The following is a 14,479-nucleotide window of genomic DNA, read 5'->3' as shown; positions in this document are numbered from 1 at the left end:
TCCAAGTAGCATGACTGGGAATCAAACCCAGGTCAACATAATGGCAGTCCAACTTCTTGTCCCAATGAGCTAACTGTGAACCACAGTATATCTTATATATTTACACTCTCCAAGGACGTAGTAAAATCATCAGTGTTTATTCGTTTATTTATTTGTCTGTCTAGCTGTTAGCAAGATTATGTCAAAATTAATTCACACATTTTGATGAAATTTGCACCACAGATAGATATTAGGGCATCGAAGACTCCACTGAATTTTGGAGGTGATTTTGATCCAGATTCCGGATTAAGATTTCATTTTGTATACACTTTTAAGGATTATGTCAAAACTACTTCACAGATTCACACTAAATTGCAACACAGAGATATTAGGGCATGGAAGACTCCATTGAATTTTGGAAGTGATCTGGATCTGAATCCAGATTCTGGATCAGGATTTCACTTTAGGCTTTGAAGGATTACTTCAAAACTACTTCATGGATTCACACCAAATGGATTCTCATCAAATTTACACAACAGATAGATATTACGGCATAGAAGACACCATTGAATTTTGGAAGCGATCTGGATCCGGCTCCAGATTCTGGATCAGGATTTCACTATATGCTTTGAAGGATTACTTCAAAACTACTTCATGCATTCTCATCACATTTGCACCACAGATAAATATTAGGGCATGGAAGACTCCACTGAATGTTGGAGGTGATCCTGATCCTGATTGCCAGATGTCAGAAATCGCAGATTGCTCTTGTTATATATAAAATATATATAGACAGAAAACCAGTCAATGTATTAAGTGTACTTTAAATACACTTTACAGCTACTTTATAGCTTTGCTTTGAAATATAGCTTCACAAATTATCAGGTAAAATTTTAATTTAAGGGTGATTCTTTAACTACGGGCACTATTGGCCTTGTAAATGTAATTTCCACCACACCATTGCCTTACAATATAAAGCGCCTTGGGGCAACTGTTTGTTGTGATTTGGCGCTATATACATGTGCTCTGATGTCACTGTTTATCTCCATAGAAACTACCCAAACAATCTTTCATGCAAACTGTTTAAAGGGACATTACAGTGTTGTGGTGGAAATTACGGCAGTAGTGTGGGACAACTACATTTTGTTTAAAAAAATCACAGCAGTTGTATGACATTGAATACCCCAATTATGTTTTGATTATTTTACTGATATTTTATTCAGAGATATTTTAAAACATTAGAAAAAACATTTTTTTTACCATTCATTTTTATCATTGAAGATCAAAAGTCTGGGTGTGGGACAAGCACAAAACGGCAATATTTGCATATAATGATGCTGAAAAAAGGTGAAAAAGTCATCATAGACTACTAGAACAAATTTCTTAAAACACTTTCATTGTAAAGATAACTATAAAAGTGTGAAATTTCCCCTTTTTTTCTGTTTTTCATACAATATGATCAAAGGACATAATAAGTGTCCGTAGTCTAAGAATCACCCTTAACCAGGTTAGTCCCATTGTGATCGAGACCTCTTTTGCAAGGGAGATCTGGGCAATTATAAAGTTTCAAAATCACCTAACGGAGCACACCCATGCAAACATGGGGAGGGGAGCATGCAAACTCCACCCAGAAAGGCCACAGGTGCGCATTGAACCCATGACCTTCTTGCTGTGAGGCAACAGTGCTAACCACTAAGCCACTGTCCTGCCAAATGTCACTATTGTTTGATGTTTTAGCTAGTCTTGCTTTTTATTTTCCACTTCAAAAACATGCAGCACAAAAAAACTAAAATGGCGCAGCTGTAATGTAATTATTGGTACACAATGTTTTACACAGTATTCAACAGGGCAGATCCTGTGAAGAAGCTGGATGGGCTTAAGAGTTGCTTTGGTGTGTGTGTGTGCATGCATGCGCGAGTGTACGTGTCTGATGTCTTTTTCGCAGAGTTGTGCTTCAAGTGTTCACTGTTGGCATGAATTCAGTTTTTATTTTCAATTTATTTTATTTATACAACGCCAAATCAGAACAAAGCTGCCTCAAGGCACTTCACATGAGTAAGGTCTAACCTTACTAACCCCTAGAGTAAGCACACAGGCAACAGTGGTAAGGAAAACCTCTCTCTGATGATGTTGAGGAAGAAACCCCAAGCAGACCAGACACAGAAGGGTGATCCTGTGCTTTGCCCATTCTAACAGTTACAAGGTTTTTAAAAAGTTTTTACAAAGCTGAAGAAACAGGACACAATAATACCAGAATAGCATCAAAAACAAAGTGAATTATTGAGATGAGCACACACAGTTATCGGCGCGGCCACAGGCAGGGTGTTGTCCGGCGCCCTGAGGTGCAGGGTCAGCGTCCATCCATCACATCATCAGTGGGGCACAGCACAAGTTGTCCTCATGGAAGAGTACATTCCAAAAGCAGACAAAGGTGTGCTGCGTCAGCTTCGTGGACAGTTCAGCACCCTGTATTGTGCAGCTCTCAACCTTGCACTATGTCTTCAGTGCCTCGGACAAAGAGAAAAAGAGCAGAATCCGTCTAATGGAAATAACTGCACCTATGAGTTCACCAGCAGTAAATCTGCAAGGAAGCAGAGAGAATACTGAGGTGTACTAAGAATACTGAGGTTAGTGAAGCTTGGGGCCACTGTGATATTCACAGATTCAAAGTTCATGGCGCAACTGTCATGGTCCGGTTCTGGTCGGATTCTGTCTCTGATGAGTGTGTTGTTGGTTTGGTCTACCCTTTGCTCCCCACTGTCTTCTACAACCCCTGGCAAAAATTATGGAATCACCGGCCTAAGGATGTTAATTCAGTTGTTTAATTTTGTAGAAAAAAAGCAGATCACAGACATGACACAAAACTAAAGTAATTTCAAATGGCAACTTTCTGGCTTTAAGAAACACTATAAGAAATCAGGAAAAAAAAATTGTGGCAGTCAGTAACGGTTACTTTTTTAGACCAAGCAGAAGGAAAAAAAATATGGACTCACTCAATTCTGAAGAATAAATTATGGAATCACCCTGTAAATTTTCATCCCCAAAACTAACACCTGCATCAAATCAGATCTGCTCGTTAGTCTGCATCTAAAAAGGAGTGATCACACCTTGGAGAGCTGTTGCACCAAGTGGACTGACATGAATCATGGCTCCAACACGAGAGATGTCAATTGAAACAAAGGAGGGGATTATCAAACTCTTAAAAGAGGGTAAATCATCACGCAATGTTGCAAAAGATGTTGGTTGTTCACAGTCAGCTGTGTCTAAACTCTGGACCAAATACAAACAACATGGGAAGGTTGTTAAAGGCAAACATACTGGTAGACCAAGGAAGACATCAAAGCGTCAAGACAGAAAACTTAAAGCAATATGTCTCAAAAATCGAAAATGCACAACAAAACAAATGAGGAATGAATGGGAGGAAACTGGAGTCAACGTCTGTGACAGAACTGTAAGAAACCACCTAAAGGAAATGGGGTTTACATACAGAAAAGCTAAACAAAAGCCATCATTAACACCTAAACAGAAAAAAACAAGGTTACAGTGGGCTAAAGAAAAGCAATCGTGGACTGTGGATGACTGGATGAAAGTCATATTCAGTGATGAATCTCAAATCTGCATTGGGCAAGGTGATGATGCTGGAACGTTTGTTTGGTGCCGTTCCAATGAGATTGATAAAGATGACTGCCTGAAGAGAACATGTAAATTTCCACAGTCATTAATGATATGGGGCTGCATGTCAGGTAAAGGCACTGGGGAGATGGCTGTCATTTCATCATCAATAAATGCACAAGTCTACGTTGATATTTTGGACACTTTTCTTATCCCATCAATTGAAAGGATGTTTGGGGATGATGAAATCATTTTTCAAGATGATAATGCATCTTGCCATAGAGCAAAAACTGTGAAAACATTTCTTGCAAAAAGACACATAGGGTCAATGTCATGGCCTGCAAATAGTCCGGATCTTAATCCAATTGAAAATCTTTGGTGGAAGTTGAAGAAAATGGTCCATGACAAGGCTCCAACCTGCAAAGCTGATCTGGCAACAGCAATCAGAGAAAGTTGGAGCCAGATTGATGAAGAGTACTGTTTGTCACTCATTAAGTCCATGCCTCAGAGACTGCAAGCTGTTATAAAAGCCAGAGGTGGTGCAACAAAATACTAGTGATGTGTTGGAGCATTCTTTTGTTTTTCATGATTCCATAATTTTTTCCTCAGAATTGAGTGAATCCATATTTTTTTCCCTCTGCTTGGTCTAAAAAAGTAACCGTTACTGACTGCCACAATTTTTTTCCTGATTTCTTATGGTGTTTCTTAAAGCCAGAAAGTTGCCATTTGAAATGACTTTAGTTTTGTGTCATGTCTGTGATCTGCTTTTTTTCTACAAAATTAAACAACTGAATGAAGATCCTCTGAGGCTGGTGATTCCATAATTTTTGCCAGGGGTTGTATTTGCTCTTATTTCCTTGTATTATGTTCTCTGCATTTCTCACATCTTAGCACTTCACATCTTCTCTGGTTTATCATTATTCTCTGGATGTTATCATCTTCACATCTTCTCTGGTTTATCATTATTCTCTGCATTCTGGTTTATCATTATTATCAACTTCAGTTCAAGTAGGGTCTGTGTTCTGTCTGTTATCAGGGTTTAGTTAGTCTGTCTTAGTCACTTGTCTCTGTTTCACTCTGTCTTCTGTGTGCTTCAGCTCTCTGTCACCTCTGTTTCCTTCTCTGCCTCCCTCTGGTGTTCTCCTGGGCTCATCACATGTCCTCTGTAATTACCTGCACCTGCCTACGTCTATTTACGCCACTGTTGTTTATCCAGCCAGTGTGGCTGCATTTGTTATTATCACTTTATGGTTTGGTTGCCTTTGGTATCTTGCTCACTCCTAGTCCCTGCAATTTGTCTTCCTGTCTTGTGAGTACACAGACTGCGATGACTCTTGAACTCAGATGCAAATTGGATGACATCTTGGAGCAGATGCGCGCCTTGCAGATGAAGGTGGACATTTTCGGAGGCCAGGGAATATTCTTAATTCATAATTGGGAATATTCTTAATTCATAATTGAGATTTGGTTGTTCAAGTGAAGCTGTAAAAAGTGTTTTTCACTGCTCAAACCACAACACGGCGGGCTTATCAGCCTGAAGGACAAATTACCCTCCTGTTTTCCCCCAGAGGAATGTCTTTGGCCTTGGTGAACATGTTGTTGTGTGGGCCGCCAGAAGAGGAGGTACTGCTGGCCCACCACCAGAGGGCGCCCTGTCTGGAGTGCGGGCTCCAGGCACCAGAGGGCGCAGCCACCTCACAGGAGCAGCCAGGGTGACAGCTGTCACGCATCACCTGCAACAGCTGTTACCAATCATCTGATCAGCAGGGGTACATCAGCAGGACGACGTCTCCACCTCTTTGCCGAGATATCGTTCTACCTGGAAGGTAACATTCTCAGCTAACTGTGTGACAGTAACCTTTTGTGACTTTTGTGCGTTGTATAACAGACTCCTTTTCCAACGAGAGGTGGAGGTAGTTTTCCTGCCGTGCGGATTACTGGGTGCAAACGCGCCCACATTTAATTGTTTCTTTGTTCCTCGCCAGCAGTACCAGGTCCGACACGCGGAGGCAGTGGCCACCTGGGAATTCGGGACTTGGCGGCTCCAGTATTCCCGGGGTCTGGTGGCGGAGGAAATCGTGTGCTTCCGGTTCTGCTTTGGACAGACGTCTCCTATCTTCGAGCCTGCCCACACGACACCTTTTGTGATTTGGCTTTTTGTCCATTGTTGTAATCTGTTGTATTTGTTGTGCCCATTCACAACAGTAAAGTGTTGTTATTTGACTTCCTCCATTGTCCGTTCATTTGCGCCCCCTGTTGTGGGTCCGTGTACCTACACTTTCCCAACACATTTGGCTGTTTTCTTATCTCAACTCACAAAGACATTAAACTGTTTCACAGGACTGAAGCATGCTCCACTCCCTCTCCCCACCCCCCTCCTACCCGCCATCACACACACCCCTACTCCGGCTTCTGCTCACGTCATCGCTTCTCTTCTGCAGGGGCGGTGCGGTTTTAGCTGCAGCCGGTCCCCATTCTCCCCCCAAGCTGACGGTGGTGCAACTCAGGGTTGCTGCGTGACCTTCACGCACTTGCCTCAATTCGGATAATGGACTTCTTCAAATTTTGTGCACATAAACAATGTCAAATGTGTATGTGCTGTCTTTAATTCTGATGTGTGCCATTAATTGTGGACTAATTGCTGTCTGAGGTAACTGGAGAGTAAACATAATTTCTCCATTGTGAGATCAATAAAGTATATGTCATCTCATCGTATCCAACACCAAAATCTCAAAGAATGAAAGCGTATTGTTAGCCTCTGATCTGGTTGATCCCACAGCAAACAGCACTGATCAAGTTGGCTGTGTGCACCGGTCTCTGCCTCTGTGGTGACTCTGCACCATCTGGGGATGTCTACTCCCTAGATGGGACATGTATAAAAATATATATATCTATATTTTTTCTATTTATTATGGGAATGTTTAATAATATGAATTATTATTATATATGCTGGACACATATGACCTGGACATTGTCCTTTTAGGTAAAGATCAGGTTTAGTAGAATGTGCTCATGTCATGAGTCACCACATTACAGAACTACCTTGGATCCTAGATGGCAACCACACATCCCGGTCCATCCTGAACTCTCAAAGGCAAACTTCCAGCTGCCACAGCCAGATGAAATGTAGGTATCCCCTTTACCTTCTCCAGCCGCTGGGGCTCTCAACACTGAAGCACTTGCATGATGGCTCCAGCCCAATCAAACATGTAACACAGGCAAAATGACATAGGTGACATTCACTCACAGAGCAAGTGGTACTCAAGTGGCATTAGTCTCCCTAAGTAATTCCCCACAGTCACTGCCAGGGTGCCCAAGAATCCTCCAAAGAGACCCGGCGCCAAAGTCATCAAGTCAATGCGTTAGCGTCCAAGTCTCACAACTATACAGTAAGACAGGAACCACCAAGACCCAAAAGACTTGGATTTTTTTCTTCAAAGGTATCAACATCACAAACCACCACCACCTGGTTAGTGTTGTAATGTCACAAAGTAGAAATACTTTGTTACTGTTAGAGGTGCACCGTTCAGGATTTTTTAGGCCGATCACCGATCACTGAAATTTTGATCTGCCGATACCGATCAAGTACATATTTGGATCATGCCCAAAATAAGAATATAGGTCTAATGTGTAGGACTATTTTTGCATTAAAACTTAATGATGAAAACAAAAAACATGCATTCAAATAAAGACACTAGAATAAACTGCCAACTTTTGTTTTATTACACTGACTTTGTTCTACTAGCAAGCTTTTTTTTTGCATGTTTCATGTTGCTCAGGTTACAGCGTACAGAACGTTGAGAATGTAAAATACAGCCCTCATTCTATGGGGTTAAAATGGTCTCATTAATATTTGTAAATGCACACAGGGTGATCTACAAATAATCAGTGATTTGCAAATGTGTTCAGATATCCACAAATGCAAATTTCATATTTGTAACTTGTAAATTGGTCTTTGCAAATAATGTTGTATTTGCAAATATAAAATTTAATTTGTAAAAAAAAAAAAAAAATTACATTTGTAAAACTGGAAATTGTATTTGTGAATTGAGTTTCAGCATTTGTGGATCACCAATTACATGCATTCATCGCTTTCCTCTGTGACGTAATTTTGAGACATTCTTTTTGCGAAATCCACAGATACACAAACAAATCAATCAATCAATTCAATCAATTTTTTTTTTATTTCAAACTTAGTTGTCAATTCCAGTATCATGGCAGTTCACAATATAAGCAAATCAAATGAACAAAGCTTCTTTGTACTCTCTGTACCTCTACACTCATATGAAAAAATAAACAAAATCAAAATACCTACTGATTTGCAAAGACCATTCATTACGCTCTCAGAGCCATTTGACTCATTTCGACTTCTGATATGAGCTGGATGGACATGGAAAGCATGTCATGACAGGACCAAGTGCTCCCTGCGCTACTGCCTGCACTGTTGTGATCGGTCCTTTTGATCGGCGCATTTTGCCGATCACCGATCAAACCGATCAAGGCGTGATCGGCCGATAATGATCAGTGCCCGATCAATCGGTGCACCTCTAGTTACTGTACTTAAGTAGAATTTTGACGTATCTGTACTTTATTATTTACATTTCTGGCGACTTTCACTTTTCATCTTCGTTACTACAATATAAAAGTAGAAGAAACTTGATTGGGCAATGCCTGTTTGCAGAGGTGAAAGTAAGCCACAGCACAGCTGATACAGTCCTCTGTAGCCGGAGAGGCAGCGCCTTCCAGCCTTGCAGTGTCAAGTGCCATGTTTGATATAAAACAAGTTTAAAATACAAAAAAATATAAAAGATGACAGGTTTAATATGTGCCCTTGCTGAGGAAGACTGGTGGGAGAAAACAATCTGCACTTTGGACTCCAAATACACACACACACATACACACGGATCACCTCCTGCTGGAGTACAGTGCACAATCGGAGTTAAGGGGAAAATTTCAGTATAGACAAAACTGGCCAGCTTGGCTGTGTTGCTTCATTTTATTTGAAAATTTCACTGAGAAGTGCTGTGTAAAAGCGGCGCCGCTTTTTGATTCATTGGTGCAAAGGGCACTGCGTTTGGATGCTTTGCAGTGGTTGGTGGTGGTGATGCTTGAAAAGTTGTCCCCCCCCCCCCCCTTAAATTTGGCACAACTGTGTAGCTGTAAATGACTGTTCTGTTTCACAAGAGCGTGGCTGTTGTGTTTAACAGAAAACTGTGTTTGGGTCTTCCAGGAAAAAGAACAACCACTTTCTTTACAGCTATATACATCCACCTGTTGCTCACTCATCCTGTCACCAACACCAACAGCTCCACCAGAGGCAGATCCAGCCTTTTATAGGGGCTGAGGCCCTGCTCTTGGTTTCTCCAGACACCACACTGGCTCTCTTTTCTGTCGCCATTTCACTCTCCACTTGTTTTGGATTTTACTTTTACTCAATGCTTTTACAAAAAGTACATTTTATATCAGACGTTTACTTTTGATACTTAAGTACAGTAAATGTCAGATACTTTTACTCAAGTAATACTTTTAAAGGAGACTTTAACTTTTACCAAAGTAATTTTATGCTAAGATACTTGTAGTTTTACTCAAATATCATTTTGAGGTACTTTATACAAGACTACGTCTGATGACCTCATGACTCCACAAGCTGTTCTCTCAGTCCCAAAGACTGAGAGCCCAGAAATATGAACACTTTGTGTTTCTGTGAGTTATAATTTATTTGACCTGAATACCACAAAAATAGCCTGTCATGATTATCACAATTGTTCAACTTAATATTAACACCATAAATAATTGTTGATTTATTTCCTCAGAAGTAACATGAATCAAAACAATTGTAATATATAATCTTCTGAAGTAATCTATCTTAAGCACATTGAATTGTTTTGTGTGGGAGGAGGTTTGTTTTATTAACACTCTTCGTTTAGCGTCACCTCTGGTCAAAGTCTGCATACTTGGCAGCCACTTTCATTGTGTCACACCTGCAATCATGCGTGCTTTGTTTTGCTTTTCCCCGCCCCCTTCCAGCAGGGCACCTGTTAAGGTGACAGTATATACACACAAAGGTCCGGGGTAGGAAAGCTGCCAGCTTTCATCACAGAACACAGTACAGGTCATGGGAGTTGTGCGTTTTGCAGCAAGAAAAGGTAAGTATCGTGTGTTTTGAGTAATTTTGAATAATCTACTTTTTTTTAAGCAGTTGAGAATCTAGAACTTCCCCTGAACGATATACAGGTTACTTCCTCGGGCAAGGGCGGTACGCAGCAACAACTGGGTCGCCTGGGGGAATGCAGATTAGGTGTCTTTAGTGCAGCAGATAACAGAATATTTGCAGGAGAATTCTTCAAATCCGGTTACAGGCACCAAAGTTTAACTGTGTATACCTTTTGGTACATATTTTAGAAAAATAACTTTAGCCATTTGAATTTTCAGTAGGGGGCCAAGTAGGGGTCAGTTGAAGAACTGCACAGGGGTCAAAAAAATGTTTCAGTCATATTGAAAGCTATACCACATTATGTGTGTGATCAGAAAGATTCCAAAAAAGGTATAGTTTGGATCTGTGACTGAATGTTCTGGAGTTATGGGATAAAAACAGCAAGCGTGGCGACAAAGGTCACTTTCAGTTTGTACAGGTGTCAAAAGTTAAAGTTGCTCCAATTATGGTAAAACATGATGCAGATTATTGGTTGAGTTAGTAGGATTTTAAAAAGGAATAGTTTGCACCATGTGTCATGCTTAGTTATCATGTTACGGGGTAACATATGTCACATGTCATAGAATCCAATGGACATCGACATAGTTTGAGCGTTACTTTGGAGACCAAACATTCAACACAGTCAGAACTATTCCATTTGTTAATCCTATAAGTTCAACTAATAATTTGCACCACGTTTTACCAAAACTGGAGCAACTTTAACTTTTGACCCCTGTACAAACTGAAACTGAACTTTGTCACCATTCTTGCTGTTTTTACCCTATAACTCCAGAACATTCAGTTATAGACAGTCCAAACTATACCTTTTTGGAATCATTGTCATCAGATACATAATGTGGTATCACTTTCAATATGATTGGAACATTTTTAATTTTGACCCTGTGCAATTCTTCAATTGACCCCTACTTGGCCCCTATTGAAAATTCAAATGGCTAAAGTTATTTTTCTACAACATGTACTAAAAGCTATACACAATCAAATTTTGGTGCTTGTAACCAGATTTGAACGATTCTTACAGTTATCTGCTGTTCGACTTGTCCAAGTCCCAATGAGCTACCTACAAAACATAGTCTATAAAAGTGATGACAGCATAGGTGTCTGTCTGACTCCAGAAAGGGCAAAAGGGGTGCAGATTTCTTTGTAACCACCAACTCCACCAGGTGATTTCACTGATTAACAGCAGATGGGTTGAGCAGACAGGATGAGTTCATCAATAAAATCACCTGGTGGAGTTGGTGGTTACAAAGAAACCTGCACTCTTAGTGCAGCAGTTAACAGAATATTTACAGAAGAATCCTTTTAGATGGTGATACAAGCACCAAAGTCGGCGCAAATACTCTTTAGAAAAAAAAAACAAAACTGACAAGTCATTTGAATTTTCAATAGGCAGCCAGGTAGGGGTCAATTGAAAAAATTACAACAGATGTCAAAATTTTAAAATCTCCCAATCATATTAAAAGCTATACCATATTATTTGTCTGAACATAAATATTCCAAAAAAGGTGACTGCATGTTATGGGGTAAAAACAACACAAATGGTGACAAAGGTCCGTTTCAGTTTGTACAGGGGTTAAAAGTTAAAGTTGCTCCAATTATTGCAAAACATGATGCAAATTACTGGTTGAGTTAATAGGGTTTTAAAAGGAATAGTTTGCACAATGTGGCATGCTTAGTTGTCATGTTATAGGGTAATGTATGTCATAGAATCCAATGGACGTTGACGTTGTTTGACCTTTACCTTGCAGACTAAGCATTTAACACAGTCGAACCTATTCCATTTATTAATCCTATTAGCTCAACCAATAATTTGCACCGCTTTTTTTTTTTTTTTTTACCAAAATTGGAAGAGCTTTAACTTTTGACCCCTGCACAAACTGAAAATGACCTTTGTCACCATTCATAATGTTTTTATAATAATAACCTTTATTAAACCAGATAAAATCCCATTGCGATCAAGACCTCTTTTGCAAAAAAAGATGACGTGGCCAAGAAAAGCAGCAACATACATCATAATAGACAGGTTAACGTCATCAAGAGAACATTAACAACAAAGAAATTAAAATCATCTTGGTCACTGTGAGGTGTATGTGTGTGTGTGTAGGGGGAAACAGATTAGAATTTAAAGACACAGGCATTGTGCAAAAGGATTCCATTTCGCGATCTGGCATTCAAAGAAGTTAACCCAGACTGTTTCAGGTCAGATTGGAGGATGTTTCAATCAGAAGGAACAGAAAAACTGAAAGCTTTCTTTCTCGTTTCAGTGCGGACACGAGGTACACGGAAAATTAACACATCGTTTGAGCGCAGTCATAGATATCCAAACTAAACCTTTTTAGAATCTTTGTGATCAGACACATAATGTGGTGTAGCTTTCAATATGATTTTAACATTTTTAAATTTTTACCCCTTAAAGTGGCTACTCAGTTTTATTCAAAAGAGTAATGTCTGAGTAGTGCTAAATTTTGTGTTTGTATCACCATGTGAAGGAATGTTTCAGTTATTTGCTACACTACCTTTGCCCTTTCTGGAGTCAGGTTGACACCTATGTAACAATTTTTTTCTTATTAATAATATGAGAAATTTCCACAACATATATTTCTGCAGTAACCTGTCAATAAATAAAGTATACTTTGCAGCTTTGTGAGAAAATAACATATAGCTTTGTAAAATTATTAGGAAAATGTCCTTTTCATTCAAACCTTTAGGTTCCTCTTTCATCTTGATGTTCCACTTTGAAATATGCAGTACAAAAGTGAGCGGACCATTCCAGTCTCAGCCAAAATGATACAGCTGTAATGTAATTATTGGTACACAATGTTTCATGGCTTGTTTCCCATAGTATTAGACAGAGCAGGTCCTGGGAAGAAACTGAGTAGCCCAAGACTTACTTTGATGTGTGTGTGTGTGTGTGTGTGTGTGTGTGTGTGTGTGTGTGTGTGTGTGTGTGTGTGTGTGTGTGTGTGTGTGTGTGTGTGTGTGTGTGTGTGTGTGTGTGTGTGTGTGTCAGATGTCTTTGTTTTGCAGAGCTGCATGTCACGCTTCCATTGTGATAATCCTGCTCATCATGTATTTCTTGATATTCCAAAACTGGCCTGAAAACTCCAACACTCATGTTTCAGAAGTTGAACAGCAGCTACGGTAAATTCTTTTTGTCACCTGTCTTAAGCAGTCAAACATAACAGTTTGTCCTGTTTTAAATGTATCAGCTGCGTGTCAGTGTACTTCTTTAGTTTCCTTTGTCAGAAAACAGCAGATATTGTAACCCTGAATTCATGCCTGCAAATGTGTGACAGCAAAAACAGGGCACAGTGGATTGGTGGTTAGCACTGATGCCTCACAGCAAGAAGGTCATGGGATTGCTTCCCACCCTTTCTGTGTTGAGTTTGCACGTTCTCCCGGTGTTCGCGTGGGTTTCCTCCGGGCACTCTGGTTTCCTCTCATAATCAAATCTGGAGTTGGTCCCCGGGCGCCGGACTGTGGCTGCCTGCTGCTCCTAGTGGTTGGATTGTGTCTAACTGTAATTAGGATGGGTTAAATGCAAGGACAAATGTTGTGTGTGTGTATATATGTACAATGACAGTAAAAGCTCTTCTTCTTCATGGTCTGTCATGGCAGAGACTGGCATGGCTGTAGGTGATCACGTACACGGTTGTGTACAACCTGAAATTCATAAAATGCAGATGGCAGGGTGATTAGTGGAAGATGAACTTTTGAATTTTCTAGTTGTTCAAATAACCAAGTGTCAGACACTTTGGGCATTTTCCTTATCCACTACCAGAAAAGCAGTGTACCAGACTGTCTACAGACTCCCTGTAGTTGGTGACACCCCATGGGGAGGACACCACCTTATTTCTTCAGGTTGATCCTGATCGAGTCCTGTAGACCCGGCCACCAGGCACTGGCCTGTGAGGTCCCCCCAAGGACTGGCTCCAGGAGGGGCCCCTGTATCCCTAATCTGAGTGAGGTGACTCAATCCCTAATTATGTCTGTTGGATCCCCCTTTGTCTGTCTTCTCACCTGATCCCAATTTGCCAAGGGTGGCCCCACCAGGAGCTAATGCTCCAGACAGCACAGCTCCCAGGATCACTGCAGCACACAATCTCCTCCATCACAATAAGGTGGCAATCCATGGTGTAGTACAGCAGATAACTGTACGAATCGTTCAAATCTGGTTACAAGCACCAAAATTTGACTGTGTATACCTTTTGGTACATACAGTAGTCTTCAGAATAATAGTAGTGCTATGTGACTAAAAAGATTAATCCAGGTTTTGAGTATATTTCTTATTATTACATGGGAAACAAGGTTTCAGTAGATTCTCACAAATCCAACAAGACCAAGCATTCATGATATGCACACTCTTAAGGCTATGAAATTGGGCTATTATTAAAAAAAAAGTAGAAAAGGCGGTGTTCACAATAATAGTAGCATCTGCTGTTGATGCTACAAACTCAAAACTATTATGTTCAAACTGCTTTTTTAGCAATCCTGTGAATCACTAAACTAGTATTTAGTTGTATAACCACAGTTTTTCATGATGTCTTCACATCTGCGAGGCATTAATTTTGTTGGTTTGGAACCAGGATTTTGCTTGTTTACTAGTGTGCTTGGGGTCATTGTCTTGTTAAACACCCATTTCAAGGGCATGTCCTCTTCAGCATAAGGCAACATGAG

General features: G+C 40.2%; 1 protein-coding gene across 2 annotated transcripts in view; it reads left to right on the top strand.

Moving 5' to 3' along the window:
* Positions 1-9,618: 9,618 nt before the first annotated feature.
* Positions 9,619-14,479, top strand: part of LOC117528113 (beta-1,4 N-acetylgalactosaminyltransferase 2-like) — a 47,855-nt gene continuing 42,994 nt past the window's right edge. For both annotated transcript variants that reach the window (XM_034190674.1, XM_034190673.1), the window contains exons 1-2: positions 9,619-9,737; positions 12,813-12,943. In XM_034190674.1, the coding sequence (XP_034046565.1) occupies positions 12,813-12,943 (131 nt within the window). In that variant the 5' untranslated portion in view covers positions 9,619-9,737. The remainder of the gene's footprint in view (positions 9,738-12,812; positions 12,944-14,479) is intronic.

The sequence above is a fragment of the Thalassophryne amazonica genome, chromosome 16, assembly GCF_902500255.1.
Source record: "Thalassophryne amazonica chromosome 16, fThaAma1.1, whole genome shotgun sequence".
Lineage (NCBI taxonomy): Eukaryota > Metazoa > Chordata > Actinopteri > Batrachoidiformes > Batrachoididae > Thalassophryne > Thalassophryne amazonica.
Note: the sequence above shows the minus strand (reverse complement) of the source record. Positions and strands in the feature narration are given on the sequence as shown.